The sequence below is a fragment of the Dermacentor albipictus genome, chromosome 1 (assembly GCF_038994185.2).
Source record: "Dermacentor albipictus isolate Rhodes 1998 colony chromosome 1, USDA_Dalb.pri_finalv2, whole genome shotgun sequence".
Classification (NCBI taxonomy): Eukaryota; Metazoa; Arthropoda; class Arachnida; order Ixodida; family Ixodidae; genus Dermacentor; species Dermacentor albipictus.
Window position 1 is genome coordinate 136,291,249 of NC_091821.1, and position 17,691 is coordinate 136,308,939.

The following is a 17,691-nucleotide window of genomic DNA, read 5'->3' on the forward strand; positions in this document are numbered from 1 at the left end:
GTCATGCAGCATTAAGGCTAGGTAGGATTACATTGCTTGTTTCATCTGGCTACACTTGCATGAGGCAGCTGCACCAATCACAGAATGAAGCAAGTCAATACATCATGACGTCATCCTATACTACCTCCTGGGCACCAAAATAAAAACTGGACTGTATGAACGAGTGTCATTTAAGATACTATGTTGCTTTCCAGTATTTTTTCTACGCTTAAAGCAACCAGACCTTCATTTAATGAAAAAAAATAAAAAGCGAGAAGTCAGAAATGTCTTTTCATAACAGCTCTTTGAATTATATGTAAACTGAGTAAGACCAAAATTCTTCAATAAAAATTTATACCTTTGTCATAGAGCTGTTTAGTAAGTAGTTGATGAGCTATTGTAACATACTGTAAGGTCATCCTCTGCAAATAAACCTCTTCTGATGCAGCAAATGACATCGATGACATTCTTAAGAGTGAATGCATGCACAGAATTGTGAAGCAGTGGTTGTGTGCTTATTTCTTCAATGTGAAAACAATCACCTCTTAACATCTTAAGAGCTATTTTTTTTTATTTATCAACTGTACTATATAGGCAAATTTTTTTTTACAATATGCTAAAAATACGTGTTAGAACACATTAATATAACTAAAATGGTGCAGAATATCTAATTCAATAAAGTCATGACAGAGTGTCTAGCACCATCTATATATTATGAAAGAAAAGTTCACCGACAATTACGATTCTCCCCAATGCTGAATTTCAGCGCAGTTGTATACGTGTTTTCATTTCGCGATGTATTGGCTGGTGTGAATGATGTCTCATGCGGCACATTGCAAACAGAGTGAAGTGTGATGCGACTGCCTCACTAATCGTGATGCGTGGATGTGATTCACAGCAGCCGCCGCAGACAGACCTCCACTCATTTAGCGCTTTCTTTCCGTACAGACAGTGCGTGCTACTCTGGCACCATCTTGTAGCCATTGTTGCCACAAAGCCCGTCATGCCCGTGGCATTACTCTTTTCTTCTCTCGCCTTTTGCCATATTCTCCTCCACTGCTTACCGCCTCATGGTTCTGCTGCACTCCCCTCCTCCACTTTCCCCCTCGCACTCTCTTCGCTATTGCCATCTTTCATCCGCACTGCGCATTAGCTCTTTCCTACTTTTGCTGTGCTTGTTCGCTCGGTTACAAGGACACCGAGGGATGATGCCTACGCTCACCACAGGAACAAGCGCCTAAGAGCTGCACTCTAAAATCACCATTTCCTCTGCACACAACAAGCCATTCAAAAGGTGGTATCATACCTATGCTGAAGTGGGCTTGTCGTAAACGAAAAGGTGACCATCGCTTGTGGTGAGCTGAGGTCGTCAAGATCCTCAAAGTGTTAGAGCAACTTCACACTCATTCACTCATATGGTTTTAACCTCTTCTATATACTAAATCTGAGCTGATAAATTAAAATGTGATGCTTAAGCAAGAAAAGTCGTGATATGACATGTGTAACCACCCATAAAAAACTCGCCAGCGTGCCACCATCTCCAGCTCGAAAAACAACATTTTGCATGTGATGTTTCCAACGAAGGTGAACGCTCCCTCGAAACTCACGCGGTTGCATCCATTCAGGTGCATAAATTGTAGGTGCCATCTCTGCAACACCGAATGCATCACAGATTGCCTTAAGATACAAGACGGTTCACCTGAGAAATCCGAGTTTGTTTAGTTTGAAAACATGCAAATATAAAGGCACTGTTTTATACTAGATGTCCGTTTCAGTTTTCTTTAACAAGTCTACAAATCTTACACCAGGATAAGAAATGGTGTGACCTCAATTTTGGATGCTCTAACTTTGCATACAAGTACTTCTAACTGAAAATCAAATGTTTTTCTTCGAGTGATAAAATTCTGGCTACAAGAGGTTAAGGAAGAATTAGCCCATGCTGGGGCTCAAGTTTTCAATGCACGAACTGTTTACCTGCCTTCTCACTTACATTCTAAAATGTTTTAATGACCGTTATGATGATCACCAAACAAGATCAAGCAACCCAGATCAAGAACAACCTGTTATATCCCACTAAAGCAAGCATGTAACTGTACACTATCAACAGAATCAATCAGAACACCCAGATTAAGTTAAAGTAACAAACTTTTGAACTGAACCAAATAAAAACAGGCTGTAACAGCCCAAAACGGAAAAGTTCATTATGAAAAAGCCTTCTGACCAGAGGCATCACTAAGTTTTCCAGCACCCAGGGTAGCTGCGTGGTGTGTCACCCTCTCCTCCTTCCCCCACTCCCTTTTCCGCTTTTTGTTGCCACTCTGTACTATTCCTTAACACACCTTTTGTAGAGCGAATGCAAAATAATTCTGAAGGGCACACTCCTATCTTTGCCTATAATTTGGCATTTATTTCTGCTTGTAATTTGGCATTTATTTTTATTCTTTATGCACTACAAAGAATTTCTTTGCTGTTGCTGTCTTTGTTACTTTATTACTGAATTTGGCGTCTACTGCAGTTTCAGGCATTGAATGCAACAAAATTAGCACTGCTGCATGAACACGTTGCCTCATATATTTCGGCATGGGTTAAATAATTCCCCACCAATGCCATGGCCATACCTCTCACTAGTATAACCGTTTCTGTACTTATTTCCTTCAGTCTATCTTTTTTTGTGTTTTTTTTTTTCGCTACTGTAGATGTGCTCAATCAGACTCAGTGCTTCACACAAAACACACTGGCCGCGCTCGGCTAGCTATGTCCAGGCATGCTGCATCTTACTCCTTATTTATCTGCCTGTGTACGTGTTCTGCTGTCTCTTTCACAAAACTTTGTAACGGGAGCTCTAATATTCAGTGATTATATGCTTGTGCACATCCTGACATTACATACACATCTGGAACACACACACACAAGATGAAAAAAGATGAAAAAGGACTAAAATGGAGGAAATTATGAACAGCACTGCAAAGTCCTTTTAGTTCTATCTGTGTATGCATAACATAAAAAGTTACATCAGTAAGAGAAAAGTAACCAAAACGTACCATGACTTTTGTGAGGTCACTAATGAACTCTGAGTAGTGTAGGTGGGAGCCATCAGGCAAATGCCTCTGAAACATGTTGTTCACTTCCTCAGAACCTAGCAGTGGCCCCAGCTTCTTCAAAGTTGCCTTGCATGCCTGCAAGAAGAGACACCAATGTTAACTTTCTTGCTCTGGTTTTCCGTTATGTATGCAATAATTTTATATCTAAGAAAAATAAGCAGTGCCTAGAGTTCAATATGCTGGGGGACTGCAGTGATTAAATGGCAATAAAAGCAGCAAGAACTAACGAACACACACTGCAGTGCTGTAGTCATATTGCACTGTATTTTCTTTGATTATGCAGAACAAACACCTCCAAACCTAAGTGTTATCAGGTTTTTGCTATTGCATCCCACCCATTTTAATGTGCTAGTGCTGCACCGCAATGGCTTCAGCTGTGCAGTTCTAACAAGCTTAAAATTTATGTGGTGTCAAATGGTAGAATGGTTGGTAATAAGCACTGACCTTTACAACCTGCTTGTCACCTTCGTTCAAGTGCACAAGCAGCGTGATCACGTTGCTGATGGCCTGTTCCACAAATGCATCTCGGAATTCTCCCTCTGCAAAGCGGGCCAGGTCTCCGAACAGCTTGAACGCTGCTGCACGCACTTCACCTTTTTCCTGAGACATTCATGTAACAAAAAAAATGTGTCCATCTGCATTTTAATATCCAAAATAATCATTACTGTACTAAATAGACACATCCTTGAATGCACAAAAAGCCCTTTGGACTCCCAAGAACATATCCAAAACAATCATTACTGTACTAAATACACACATTCCTGACTGCACAAAAAGCCATTCAGACCCCAAGAAAATATGTTCTAGCACTTAAAATGATCAAGCTTAAAACAATTCAGACTTACTGCAGTCTACACTGACTGCTGCAAGCAAAGAGTGCACATTAAAACTTCTGGATGAAGTTATTGAATGGAGGAGCTGTAATGATGTGAAATTCCAGAACACTACCCTTACATGACCGATGCACCAAAGCCTCAGCACCAATGAAAAAAAAATAAGTACAGCCAAATATAGCACTTAAATACTGTCTTTTTTTTCAATTAAAAGCGTTTATCATCTTAAGATAATTTTTGTATTAACAAATTTTGGTGAAGAAATTTTCCTATTTGTTGCAAATAAATGTTTAAGAAACAAACGCCTGTGTTAGCTGTTATGCTTTATAAGTATAATTGAATATATTGCTCACTTCAGGAATTAAAAAATTCTAGGGTTCCCAAACCAAAATATGATTATGAGGAATGTCGTAGTAGGTGACTCTGGAATAATTCTGACTGCCTGGGGTTTCATGCACCCAATGCACAGTACAGAAACGTTTCTGCCTTTTGCCCCCATCGAAATAGGGCTGCTATGGCCAAGATTTGATCCTTCGCCCTCGGGCTTAGCAGTGCAATGCTTTCAAAGCCACTACGCCATCACGGCAGCTCAGGAATTGTCCAGCAGAATTTGTTATAACTTGTTTTAGTGGTTGAAGCAAAATCAGACGCTAAACTGGTTGGCACTTACTCCCTAGAGCTCCAGAAGGAAAAGGACAATGATGTGTGCACTTAAAATAATCTGTATTATACAAAATACGTACAAAATTAAAATTATGCAGATCCAAAACACGTTTTGGAATCTATGTTAAGCGAAGCTTTCGTGAAGCAGTTAAATGCAATACATTTGCCCATTCCAGTCCTGCGTCTATGGTGTAAACTGGCTGTACATATGTGCTCTCGTGCAGCCATGCTACGTAATGTGACAACTCTTATATTGCTTTGTATTTCTTCCTTTGTTCTTATTTATTTTAAGTGTACCATCCGCTTGTTGACCATTTAAGAAATGAGTCACAGAATTTAGCAAGTGTGACAGCTATTAGAAGCAAGTGTGAGAACTATATCGTGCACAGGTAAATGTGGTACACTGGACTGAGGATATGGGTTTGTGACCGATAGGAAAACAAGTTAGGTGCAGGAACCATGGACTTCTGTATCAGTCCTGCCTTGCACAAAATTTCTAGTCTGTGTCGTATACCACAGAGGGAGAGAAAGAAAACTCTTTTGTGGTCATGGCTCCATTCTACAATTCCCAAGCTCGAATGGCCGTGGTGATGTCGCAAGTCCGCCAGATTAGTGCCTGCTAAACTTATGGGTTTACATTTCGTAGCATAGCCTCCCAGCTGCTCAGGATTGGGATGAGGTCGCTGCAGGTTTTGTCCAGGAGCAAGCTACATAATGCTGCAGCACTCCAGTGATATGTGAAATAATGTAGGAGAGCCCCCAAAGCTTGGGCAGCACAGGAAATAGGATGCGGGGTGGAGAATGGGGAAAGTGTTGTACTCGATTTGCCTTACAGCCACCCCGTTCTCTCAAGATAAGGAAGGGTGTGGAGGTTGGAATCTGAGTTGGCACTGCCTATAGTTGCCCGGAGTCTCTCAATACCAGAGGGGTGTGAATCGTATGTACACTTCATCTGGTTTGGATAGCTCTTCCTTTGGTACCTGGCAAGTGAGTTCTTACATACCATGGAGTTTCATGCTAAAATTACTACAGAGAAATTTGGTGCAGCAATAGTTCGGTCCCCATGAAAATCATGGTTCGCAAAAAACAATCTTTTCTATGATTTGTCATGAATTTGTTGACTAAGTATGCTGCAGCATTGTTCAATGATCTTTTTGATTCAAATGTGTAACATGCTAAACTCTAACTGTTTGTTTAAAGCTGGTAAACATTTTGCCGTCATATTTAATTCATTTCAGTGTGTAAGTTTAAGTGCATAAATAAATCAAAACACTTGAGCATACATGCCACTAACCTAGATGATGTTTTGCCATGCATAATTATTTTTTACCCTCAAAACGATTATTTTTGTTAGTAGACTTCTGAAAACAATGTTAGCTCTACAAAAATTTTTCAATAACAAAACGAACTTAAAATACTTCATATAAGAATCCGCAAGGTTGTCTGAAGCTAGAAGAAGTTTAGGCAAATTCATGCATTTCTCATTATGCTGGATGGATAGTCACATACCGGCAGTGCATGCAAACAATAGGTGGTGTCCAAACCCTGACATCTATGACACATTTCTGGCTCCCGAAATTGCTTCCACCACATTCAATGAGCAAAACCATAGCCTTTAAGATCCACATTCTAAATCCAGAGGGCGCGTCCCTTTGTGGCATGGGTTTGGGCACCACCTATAGCACCCTATATTTTTCTAGTAATCTTAGTATGAAGCTTTAATGCATGTGTGAGGATCGAGGTGCCTTGTTGCATGTCATTCCCTGCTTACATGCGTTGCCAACCATTTGCTAAGCTCTATATCTGGAAACTGCCACCCTAGCAAGACCATGGCAGGCACTGCAGTGTACTAGAGCTGCCTGTCCCATGCAAACCGTGTTCCTTACTACCGAGGCTTCAGACCCATGTTACATGTAAGCTCAAGTCACAGAAACATGCCCTGAATGGCCTCTCCACGATCACCACCCTGGCGACATGTTGCTGAGCTCAAAACTGCTCAGTGCTCCCTTCCTTGCCACAAATTTTAAAATTTAAATTATGGGGTGTTACGTGCCAAAACCACTTTCTCATTATGAGGCACACCGTAGTGGAGGGCTCCGGAAATTTTGACCACCTGGGGTTCTTTAACGTGCACCTAAATCTAAGTACACGGGTGTTTTTGCATTTCACCCCCCATCGAAATGCGGCTGCCGTGGCTGGTATTTGATCCCGCGACCTCGTGCTCAGCAGCCCAACACCATAGCCACTGAGCAACCATGGCGGTTACTTCCTTGCCACAGCAGATACCAAAGATGCTCCACAAGTCCACTATAAGTTGAAAGTGGGACCTTTGCTCCCATGACTTAGCATGGTGAAGTGCTACCCAGTCAGCCTAGCATGGCAGTTGTGCGTTACCCACTCTGCCTTGCAAGAGCCTTGCAAGAGGCCCAGTGAGGCTTGGCTCAGCATGTCAGAGGCCATGTGATGTAGTGCATCTTTCCAAAGCTTTCTGCATGGCAGTGTGCACTTGCAGATGGCTTATGTGGAAGGCAATGAGTGGAAAAGGGTCAATTGCAACATGACATTTAAGCAACAAACTTGGTAAACACTGGCAGCTTACAGGGTAAATAGAAAACACAAAACTCTAAGCCACCTTTTCAAACATAGGGCGCAGCCGGAGAGCCACAGTTGTAATGAAGCTTCCAGCATCCTGTTGATCTGGATGGCACAGAAGTGTCGCAAGTCCGTTGATTGCTTCCAGCATGATCTTCTGCTCTGTATCATCCTTGTCATCAAGACCACTGATCATGGCGGATAAGACAGTGCTAGAGTAACGATGAACCTGCACAACACCCGAAACTTGCATATAAGGTGCAATTCTGAGATGCTGCAACAAGCCTTATATTCTTAAGATTATGTCAGAATACCAGTTGCTTACTACAAAATCAGTTCTATGCCAACATAAAGCAAGGTGCTTTTTTTTTTTCAACTAGGCTTCACAAAACATGTCAACATGGTGACAATGAAGTATATTTTGTGCATCCAGAGTTTAATTTTTGCCATGCTTGGCAAAGAAGCCAGAACATTTGCTTTGCAGGTGCTTAAAGGCATGCATGCACAAAATATCCCAGGCAGAAAGTAAACTACAAGCTTCCACAACATAATTTCAAATAATGACACACCATGATCGCATATGCTGATCGCTGCTCAAAAGCTTTAAGCAAACAGACTTTCAGTAGACTCCCTTTAAGACAAACATTTTGATCTGAATTTTCTGATATTCTGATTGCTTGGAGGTCTCTGCTTAGTTTTCCACAGGCACAAAGCAAAAAAGTTTACCAATTTGCTCATAGAGAGAAGTTAAAGGGGCATTGCAACACTTCTTGAACACAATAAGAAAACGTTCATGATCTGTAGAAAATGCTGTCATGAACATGCTAGCCAAATATTATTCCACTGCAAGCAGTATGGAGCTAACAATCTTGCATAAAAGCTCACTGTCTCTCTCCTGCTGCTTTCAAAGCCCTTTTATTACATTCCACCTATCATGTTGCACAACTGCATGACATCCTTTAAACACTCATATTGGGAAGCCATTGAGTGGCTGTCCACACATTCTATCCATCCTGTCACCGCTCCGGCCGCTTTGTCATATGCCAACCTTGAAAAGCTACCAGAAGTTCTCCATGAAAGTAAGAAAAAGAAAGAAAGGAGCAATAGGCAGGGCATTACTACCAACACCATCCGAGCTGACGGGAAACATGTTGAGGAATAGGAAAAGTAAACACTGTGCTCTTTATATTCCCTTACTAAGCCCTTTTCAAAAATTTCTGCGGGAATACAGTAGACTCCTGTTAACTCCTCAGGCTCTGTGTGGCAAAATATTGATACTTAAGACATGTTGCCAATATATTGAAACACTTCTAATTGGAACTGTGCCGCAAGTGTGATTAACATGTTTTACGTAAAGCGCTTTAACAAAATGAGTTTGAGGGCAGATGCCAGAGTGTTTGTTCTCAATGCCAGTATACCGTCATCTAGCGGGTTCCCTTTTTTCATTGTTTTTCATGCACATTTTCCAAGTCACTGGATGAGTGCTTTTCATGTATACTAGACATGAAATCATCGATGTTTTCATCTCCGATGTTCCTGTAGAATGTTCTCGCATGGAGTCCACATTCTGTAAACTAGAGGAAACCCTTTGAAGAACTGAAAATTCTGAATCCTTTCTACAGCAATAGACTTTTTATGATTCTCAAGAGGCAAGAAATGCAGTGAAAGTAAATATTTAAAAGACAGAATCAATTGGTACCTCAAGGTGGATAAGATGAAGCCAATTAAGTCAAAATTCTGAAACTAAGGAACAATGTCACATCATTTGGTTGTTTTTTTACATAAACCTGAGAGTTGGCGGAACTTGGGCAGCTGCCACTGACAGCTGCTACTCTGCTGAGTGAGAGGTTCAGATTGGCAGACTTCGAGGAGGTGGCTACACAAAAAGCAAATTGTGTTTCTGCACATATAAATAGCAATGCCAGCATTGGCAATGACATGGAAGCTGTGGGGCTGACCTATAGAAACAATAATTGAGGAAGCCCTCTATGGGTGCCTCTGCAGGTGAGGACACTGCACAAGAGACACAAGAACCAGCTTCACAAATGACACAGCTGTTATAGCCCTCAATACTTCGATGCATTCTTTAATATGATGGCATTATATAGACCCTTTTGCAGCGATCCTGTGGGCACCGAAATGTTTGATCACATGGTGATGCATCCATTGCTTGCCTCAGCTGCTTCCATTGATTCCGTGTTTAAAACGAATATGCAAGACACCCCGGTGTGGCTAAGCAAACCTCTATTTCAGTGGATAATGTAGACGATGACTGGGTGAACAACATGAAGCTTTGGCCACAGCTCCAAAGAGCATGTAAGTGCCTTTGGAGCTCATTAACGCCTTATCCAAACGGCAGGAGCAGCGTATACGTTACTAAGCAGTGCTAGAAATGTATTCCAAGCTGTTCAAACTTTCTGCTTATGAATTAATCAGGATCAGGGTGTTTTGCTCTTCGTTATTTATTTGGCAAAAACTTTGAAGCAGTGGCTTGTCCCATTTCCAACTAAGAAAAGTTCCTCAGTGTGGTCACTATCTGATTGTTTCTTTCCTGCCTAACTGCTGCTTGCAGGTGTGCTTAGTTGCGACAGATTTGTTCTTGCTGCGCACTAGCCTTGCAATGTAGATGTTCTGTACTTTGCAATAGCTTGTAGCAAAGACGTATTATCGCTAGTCACTCGCTTACTCTGTGAACTCTCATGGAACGTCATTCTCCTCCTCCTCTTCTTCATTCATCCCTCAATGCAATGGTTCTTTCTATTCTCGCCCTCCTTCCACTGCGCTTTCACCTCACGAACCATATGAAGCATCCTCTTGGACAGTCAATGTCCGATTTTTTGTACTCCCTAGGAACCGCGAAAATGTCCGAAAAATCGGGAAATCAAAAAAAATGTATCCATGCCTTTTACTGCCCCCAAGGGGCTAAAATTGCCACAGGCACATCTGAAAAAAGCTCTGAAGGACTGCCAGTACACTTATTAAGCATATTGGTGCTCGCAATGTGACAGGAGACCGCGTGTTCATGCGTGTATAATTAAGAAATACATACTGTGTCCAGTGACAATCGTCCCTTCCCACGTTTGTTATGCTTCACCGCAATACGTTCGCGTATGCTTCACCGCGTAACATTTCTGTATTGAGGCAAAGCTGACTTTTGGGAACCAAAATTATGCAACGTGTCGTGCTTGCAGAGCTTCGAAGCCAATCCTGAGGATTACAAAGGCGGAGTCAGTGCCATTGCTGACAACGGCGAATTATTTCAATGAAAACCATACCACTGAATGGCAAGAAGGCTAATAGCGAATGTCGAAGCAGCTAGGCCTAGTGTTGCCACGGTGTTGGCTACGGCTGCCAGCAGATCTGTGTGCGAGAGCGCCGGTCCGAGGCGGCAAGATAATCAAAATGGCGGTGGTGGTGGCTTTGATTAATGCCATTTTGGACTTGCGATCACAGCAAGAAGTCTGGAAAATCGGACGGCAAAGGGTTCTTGCATCCGAAATTTCAAACGTTTCTATACATTGACTCTATGGGGTGGTGGTGCCGCGAAGCCGTCCGAATTATAGGGCATGTCCGAAAAATTGGGCGCCCGGAAAATCTGTCATTGACAGTACACTAGCAACTCCTCCAGCCAACGACATGGCGTCAAAGACTATTCGTTACCACCCCTCTTTGTTGCTCGAAGCCAGCATTAGCGCGACTTTCGTTCCCTTTCAATAAAATTATAGCTAATTTTCCCTGATAGAAGCACAAATTACCTGAGTATTTCCAGACTATTCAAAATCCCTGAGAATTCCCGGTTTTCCCGGTTGGTAGACACCCTGAAACAGGTGCTAAGGTTGTATTCAAATTAGTTTAACAAAATTTAATTTCTTTACGGCCAAAATTGCACTTTTTTTCTATTAGCTTTTGCAATGCACTGGAGCCATTGCTTTTAGCAGTCATTGTCCCACATCTCTACAAATAAGATCAAGGAGTCTGGAAAGTGCACTAAAAAAATACTAAATTGAATTTTTCAGTGTTCGAAGTAATTTCTGTAGGTCTAGACTTTTAATGTGCCACAGAAAGGGGAGGGGTCCCTAAAATTGGTTGCACATCACTTTTCGTCCCTTCATGTTCGTCTTAAAGGAAGTCTATGGCAGCAGACATTTTTCATGCACATATATACTAAACAAACACATCCTCCGACAGCAGAGAATAGGCAAACCAGAAAAGCGTCAACACAACTTTTAAACATGTCCTCATTAGTGTACAGAACATGCCACTATGGCAGCGTCAATGTATTCCCCATGTGGACACATTACAACATAGTCAAGAATGCATAGATGTAACATGAAATGTTAATCTAGTAGACAATACGTTATGCAACATCACTGTATCTTCCTGTGCCACTGATGTGCACTTGAAGCCTTCTCAGACTTCACAGAAATGCAATTACATACAAAAAAATGCTGTGTAAATTATCACAAAAGTTAATGAAGCTACAAGGAACACATGAAACAAATATCATTTTGGAAAATTTCACATATGATATTATCAATAGTGCACAAAAACTACAAAATCACTGGCAACAAAAATACACATGTTACACTAGCACTGCTCCAAAAAATATAAGTGCTGTTGCAGTTTGTATACACCATCATGCATACACAGTGTACATGCTGTGAAAACAAAATGAAAGCAAACAAACCTGCCAACTGCCTGTACTTCTATATTTTTATAGTTCAAAACAAAAAAGTGGGCTCAGGCTTCATTGATGCTCTAGTAAAAACACTCCAAACAACTTGAAATTGTCAGCATGGAGGCCACTTAGTATGAACATTACAAATAGCAAAAGAAAGGCCAAGGTCACTATTGGTATTGCCAGTGACAGATGATGCACCTGGAACTCTTTTTGAGCATATACACAATGCAATTAATTAGGATATAAGGTTGCCTGCTAGGACACTGACAGCCCACAGCAACAAAGTGCACTGGATATTGATTCAAAAAGGTAGAACTACATAAGACAGCAGAAACTGAGTGGAAGCTGAGCAGGTACCATGAGGGAGTAAAATTTTTTTGTCCCAGTTGTATATTGGGACAAAAATATATATATGATATATTTTTGTCCCAAATATGTATTCTAAGTGTATAAAAACAAAAACATTGCTGAATAGCAGTAAATGATAAAAAACTTGTGTAATACATTTGATGCTTGCAGCTGCTGTCAGAACAGAAAGCAAAATATTGCTGGAATGCACAGGGTGGCAAGCGTGCTATAGGTGGAAACATGGTTGCCAAGCCATGGGCACTGCGAAACAACTTACCCCTACTGTCTGCAGTTCCCCTAATCCATGCTTCCAGGTTAAAATGCCAAAAGCAGAGAAAATAAATGAGCACATGAATAAATTAAGGTAAAGATAACATACAAAAAAAACCCCAACATCTGGCTACTGCGAGCCTGCATTTGCCCAGAGCTGTTCATGTGGCTAGCAATTATAATCAGAAGCTGAAAATTTTTGGCTAATACCATGTTGCCATTCACTAAGCCCAGTACATTTGGATTTCATTTGGAATAATAATAATAATAAAATGGGCATAGTAATTTACTGGGATGACTAGAAGACAGCAGAGTCTTAACCAATAACAAACCACTAGAGGATGGTGAAGTTCCTAGCTCACATCATGAGCTATTCCTAGTGGGTGTTTAGTAGACCAAGAAAAACCACAAAGGACTTCTACTATATGATATTCAGTAACAACCTAAAAATTTAGGAGAGACCTCTCTCATAAAAAGCATGGTGTAAGTGCTGGTCTCCAAGACCATGCCAAGATAAGCAAGGGGAAGAAAACAACTCGCAGCATAAACACCTGTGCATGCTGCAATACAGGAGACTTTGAAAATGGATTAGGAGAGGGATTATTCCGACTTCACTTAACAAGAACATCCTTGCCCCTCCCTCAAGAACATAAACAGCAACATGTGCATTTCAGCTGAGAAGGTATTGCCTGTATCTCATGAACAAATGAGTCCTTCCTTCCAAGGTGAGGAACTTCATAATAATGCAGTGCCTGAACAATGTGAAGTTGAGGATGTAGATTACAAAGAGATGGAAGGAGAGAGAGAACAGGCAGATGTAGATGGCTTGTGTACGTATGCAATGTTCCCTTTGAAGGGAATTAACTGCTGGATTCAATAGTGGCAACTGGCTACAGTAAGTGAATACACCTTTTCCTGCACTCCCTGCTGCTCAAACTATCACTTCACTATCCCTTTAGCCTTCCAGTTTCCATCCCTAGCAGAAACAGAAAACTGTGCATGTCCACACATATGTGAAGTTGTTGCAGGGCTCGTGAGTCGACCTTTGCCCTTACTTTTTGAGCTAACACCTCCTCCTCATCCTCCAAAAACCTGCCAGCCATTTAGACACCCGCAGGCAAACAAAATATTTTGCTGCTGCATGCATGAGGTCTGAGGTGAAACCTTACAATAGACTTTTCTTGCTATAAAATCAGGTGCACGTTAGATTTCCACACTGTTTAGAAGCTCTAATGTCATTTCTACATTAGTTTTCTACTTTAAAGGCTTAAAAAGTGGGTGCGGAGGTGTGTTAGAAACAGGCAAATACTACCAAGTGAATCAGCTATCTGCTTCGGAGTTTTTTCTGCTTCTTGTTTAATTCAACCTGCCAGATAATTTGGACGATTTCAGGATGGACTTAAAGGGCCCCTGAAACGGTTCGGACAAATTTTGTAGGATATGTGTGAAACGTCTCATGTTAAGAGAGCTACAGACGATTACAAGTTACCCTCCTCTATAGTCATGCATTTTCTCCTCAATTCGTTCGCTGAGTGATCGGGGCTAAGCTCCGCCTGCACTGGCTCTGCGTCATGATGGCACATTGTGTCGTCGACTTCCGGTTCTCTAGGAGCAAGTGCGCAAAGCCTCTCCAAACTCTCCGCCAGCTGCTTGGCATTCAACCCCAAGCGAGAGCTATCGAAGCAGCATGCGTTGCGAACATTCTGTCGCAGCGCCGAACGTGTCTGGTACTCCGTAACCACAGGCGATCTAGGCGTTTTGACGGATGGCTGGAGGCATAAACTGAAGCTGATGAAGGAACTTAAGTGTATACATACGTGAGCGGCTTGATTGGCCTGCACGGTCCAGCCACCTGTTGGTGCAGAGCTTAACCAGCCAAACAAAGTGCTAATATTGCTCTAACCAAGTGTAAAACATTTTAAACATTTTAAACATTTACAAAAGCAATGTGTTAACGATTACACTCCTGCGAAAAATTTACACCAGCAGCAAAGAAGAATACATTTCGTTACTGCTACTGTGTGTGGTTGAGCTCTGTGCCACCAGGTGGCTGCACCGTGCAGACCGTTCACATTTGCGCTCCTGCTCATCCCGTGAAACGATACAGTCATATGGCCGGGCCCTGTCCCCTTGCGCTTCCATTTACCCTAATACCGGACTCGCGAAAAGCTATTGCGGTAGTATCCTTCCGGTGTAAAGTGACGGCCGAAAACGCGCAAATCCTGGCACCGATCAGATAGCAGCAGTCTGATGCGCTGCAGCCAGTCAGCTCATCTGCTGCCTTACAAAGGGACATGATGTCGCAGCTTGACATATTGCCAGTCGCTACGTTTGCAGTCCACAACGTAACAAAGTTGAATCATAGTCCTCGCGAAAAGACTGAGACCAACTGTGACCGCAGAGCTCTCGTCAAAATGGAGCACATTGTAACACAAGCAGACGATGCTTGCTGTGTGCCAGAAGTGCTTTTAAGTGTAGTGAGACATTATTCTGTTACTTTCTTTTCATAGAAACAAACTAACACTCCAACTATTACGAACATCATTTGTTCACCATAAAGCTGGAAAAATTATCGATGATGCGCCCTGGGCAGCCAATCGGATAGCTTGCCCTACTGACGTCAATTGGGTGATTAAAGTCATATGGGTAGGGGCGGCTGAAAATTCTGCCGAGCAGTGTGCTGCAATCGGAAGCGATGTACTTTATAATAAATTATATGCTTTATGCGGAGCACTTAGATGCGTCAATTAATCATCAGAAGGACCTACTCTAACAACTTGGAACATTTGAACAAAATTGTCAAAATCGTTCCAGGGTCCCTAACAGAAGTCAAATGTACTTAAGCTACTTCCAGATCAGGCATAAAGCTTCTCTGCCTTTCAGAATGTGGCTTAGTCTACATTTCACAACAGTGTTGAACTGCTAACTACATCCATTTTTGTGACTGGACATATGAAAACACTTGCGCTCACTAAGCTGTGGTGTTCCTGCCACTACCCCTTTGATGAGATGCATTTTCTATTGCTTTCTGGTCTAAACTTTGCCTTAATTCTTTTACATATTGTCAGAGCCCTTCAATTTCAGGTAAAACCCAATAATTCCCGATTTTTGCACTGGCAGCAAAATTCATCAAAATTTGGTTAAACCGGATTTCTCCTCGAAGTTGTTTTCCATAAAGGATATTAAAAATGCAGGTGCCACAAAACTAATGAACACTGCCCATATTGTTTGAGCAAGTGGTTGATATAAACTATAATATTATTAATATTGTTTATATATAAATATTATAGAATTAAAGCTCAATACAAACAAAGTAAGTAAAAACCGGTGATTTGCTTCTTTATATTGAAATTTCATTATATTTAAATTTGACCTTTTATGTAAAGAAGTACAGTTGCGATGGATTTACATAAAATGGGCCGAAGATATAACACACTTCATTATACTGAGGTTCTAAATACATGGTGTTCTATGGCCAAGAAGTTATAAAAGGTTAAATGCTTTGTTGTACTGAAATTTGTTGTAGAGAGGTTTAATTGCATATGCTTTCTTTTCACTAAACGCTCAAGTGAAAACCAGCATATATAACATATTCAGTGCCTACCGGCCTCGAGCGACCGAAGCAAAACCTTCTTACTTTTTTTGGCAATCACGTTTAAATGAACATGACAATGGTCCATCACATTGCATTTCTTGCATGTCACATGCCTGTAAACAGCAGTAGTGCACCAGGAAATGAGCCTAGCACTGACGTTGCTGTACACTGCAAGGGGTAGCTGTGCCACTGAGAGGACATTTGCTCAAATGAGTTCGTCACATCACTTGCGAGCAGCTCTCTTTGTCATTACAGGCTCCTGTGAGTGATCTCACTGGTTTAAGTATGTTTGGGTCGAAAAAGACACCATTGTGCATGTTAATCGTTGGTAAATCTTCAGGAAAATCCTAACATTGAGCTGCCAGATCACGATATCTCGATTTCTCTTCAGTTTGTCTCTTTAAAAATGATGGCCTATTTTTACCCCGGAGAATATTAAAAAAAACCTAAAGCCTGAAAACAAAGGATCCTAATATAGTATGAGATTTCAGAACTTAATCTTGCAAGAGAAACCTCAATGAATATAAAAAAAAGTGATTATTCAACCAGCATCTCCTTTAACCTTTAATGAAGCTTGGGCATTTTAGAGTACCAACAACTATTAGTACTTATCTTTTGGTCACCGTCTACATTCTCTGTCAATGCATTAGTATTTGTCATAACTACAGTAAAACCTCATTAATTCGAACTAGGTTAATTCGATATCCCGGATAATTCGAAGGTTTTCTGTGATCCCATATTTTCCAATGTAGATTTGACCGGATAATTTTAACTGGCAGCCTAGGCCAACCCGGTTAACTAAAAGATTTGGGGTGCTATGTGGCAATTCCCGATCCACATTTCACCGCAAACCCAACGAAACGACGGCCATTCGAAGCCACAAGACACCGCCACATAGCAATCATGATTATTTATAGACGAAGCGCCTGACCCGTAGTACTGCTAGCACGAAAATCAGTCCACGGTATGCCTTGCGCACCGCTGAAAGGCGCGCCTGCAGAGGAGGAGATGTGCTTCACTGCAACGCAGCGGGCATACCGCTTTTTGTCACATGCTCTCGTCCCCCACTCCACACGCTCCTCACAGTTACAGCGGTCACAGCATCAGCGCGTATTCTGTGCCACTGCCACTGGCTGCCGTTCACCCACTCTGTCTCCGCGCCTGCGGCGTCGTGTGTGCGCGCAACGCCGGTCTGCGCCGTTTTTTTGTGCGCAGTAATTAGGGGTGTTGCAGCTAGTGTGGTGTTCCTTCTTTTTTTTTTTTCTGAACCTGGAGACATGAAGACTTTTCTGAAGACTTTAATGCTGCAGCAGAAGTTCTGCTTGATCCAACAAGCGGGTAAGAACACGTGTTCCAAGACTGAGTTGGCTGAAAGGCACAGAGTGCCCTCAACATTGTCCACAATATTGAAAACAAGTCGAAAGTACTGGAGGCCTACAGCAAGACATATTCTTTGAAGCGGTCGCGAGTACAGGCTCCCACGTACCAACATGTGGAATCAGCTTTACTTTGCTGGCTGCAGAAAGCAAACGCAGCCTACCTTCCCGTCAATGGAACGCTACTGTAGGAGAAGGCCAACGACTTGGCTCTACAACTTGGGCATGAAGAGTTCAAGTGTAGCAACGAATG

The 17,691-nt window shown here is 41.8% G+C and overlaps 1 protein-coding gene across 2 annotated transcripts in view; it reads right to left on the reverse strand.

The window, feature by feature from the left end:
- Positions 1–17,691, reverse strand: part of c11.1 (maestro heat like repeat family protein c11.1) — a 193,255-nt gene that overhangs the window by 9,642 nt on the left and 165,922 nt on the right. For both annotated transcript variants that reach the window (XM_065444129.2, XM_065444128.2), the window contains 3 exons: positions 7,209–7,397; positions 3,525–3,680; positions 3,021–3,155 (listed from right to left, as the gene is read on the reverse strand). In XM_065444129.2, coding sequence (XP_065300201.1) covers positions 3,021–3,155; positions 3,525–3,680; positions 7,209–7,397 — 480 coding nt within the window. The remainder of the gene's footprint in view (positions 1–3,020; positions 3,156–3,524; positions 3,681–7,208; positions 7,398–17,691) is intronic.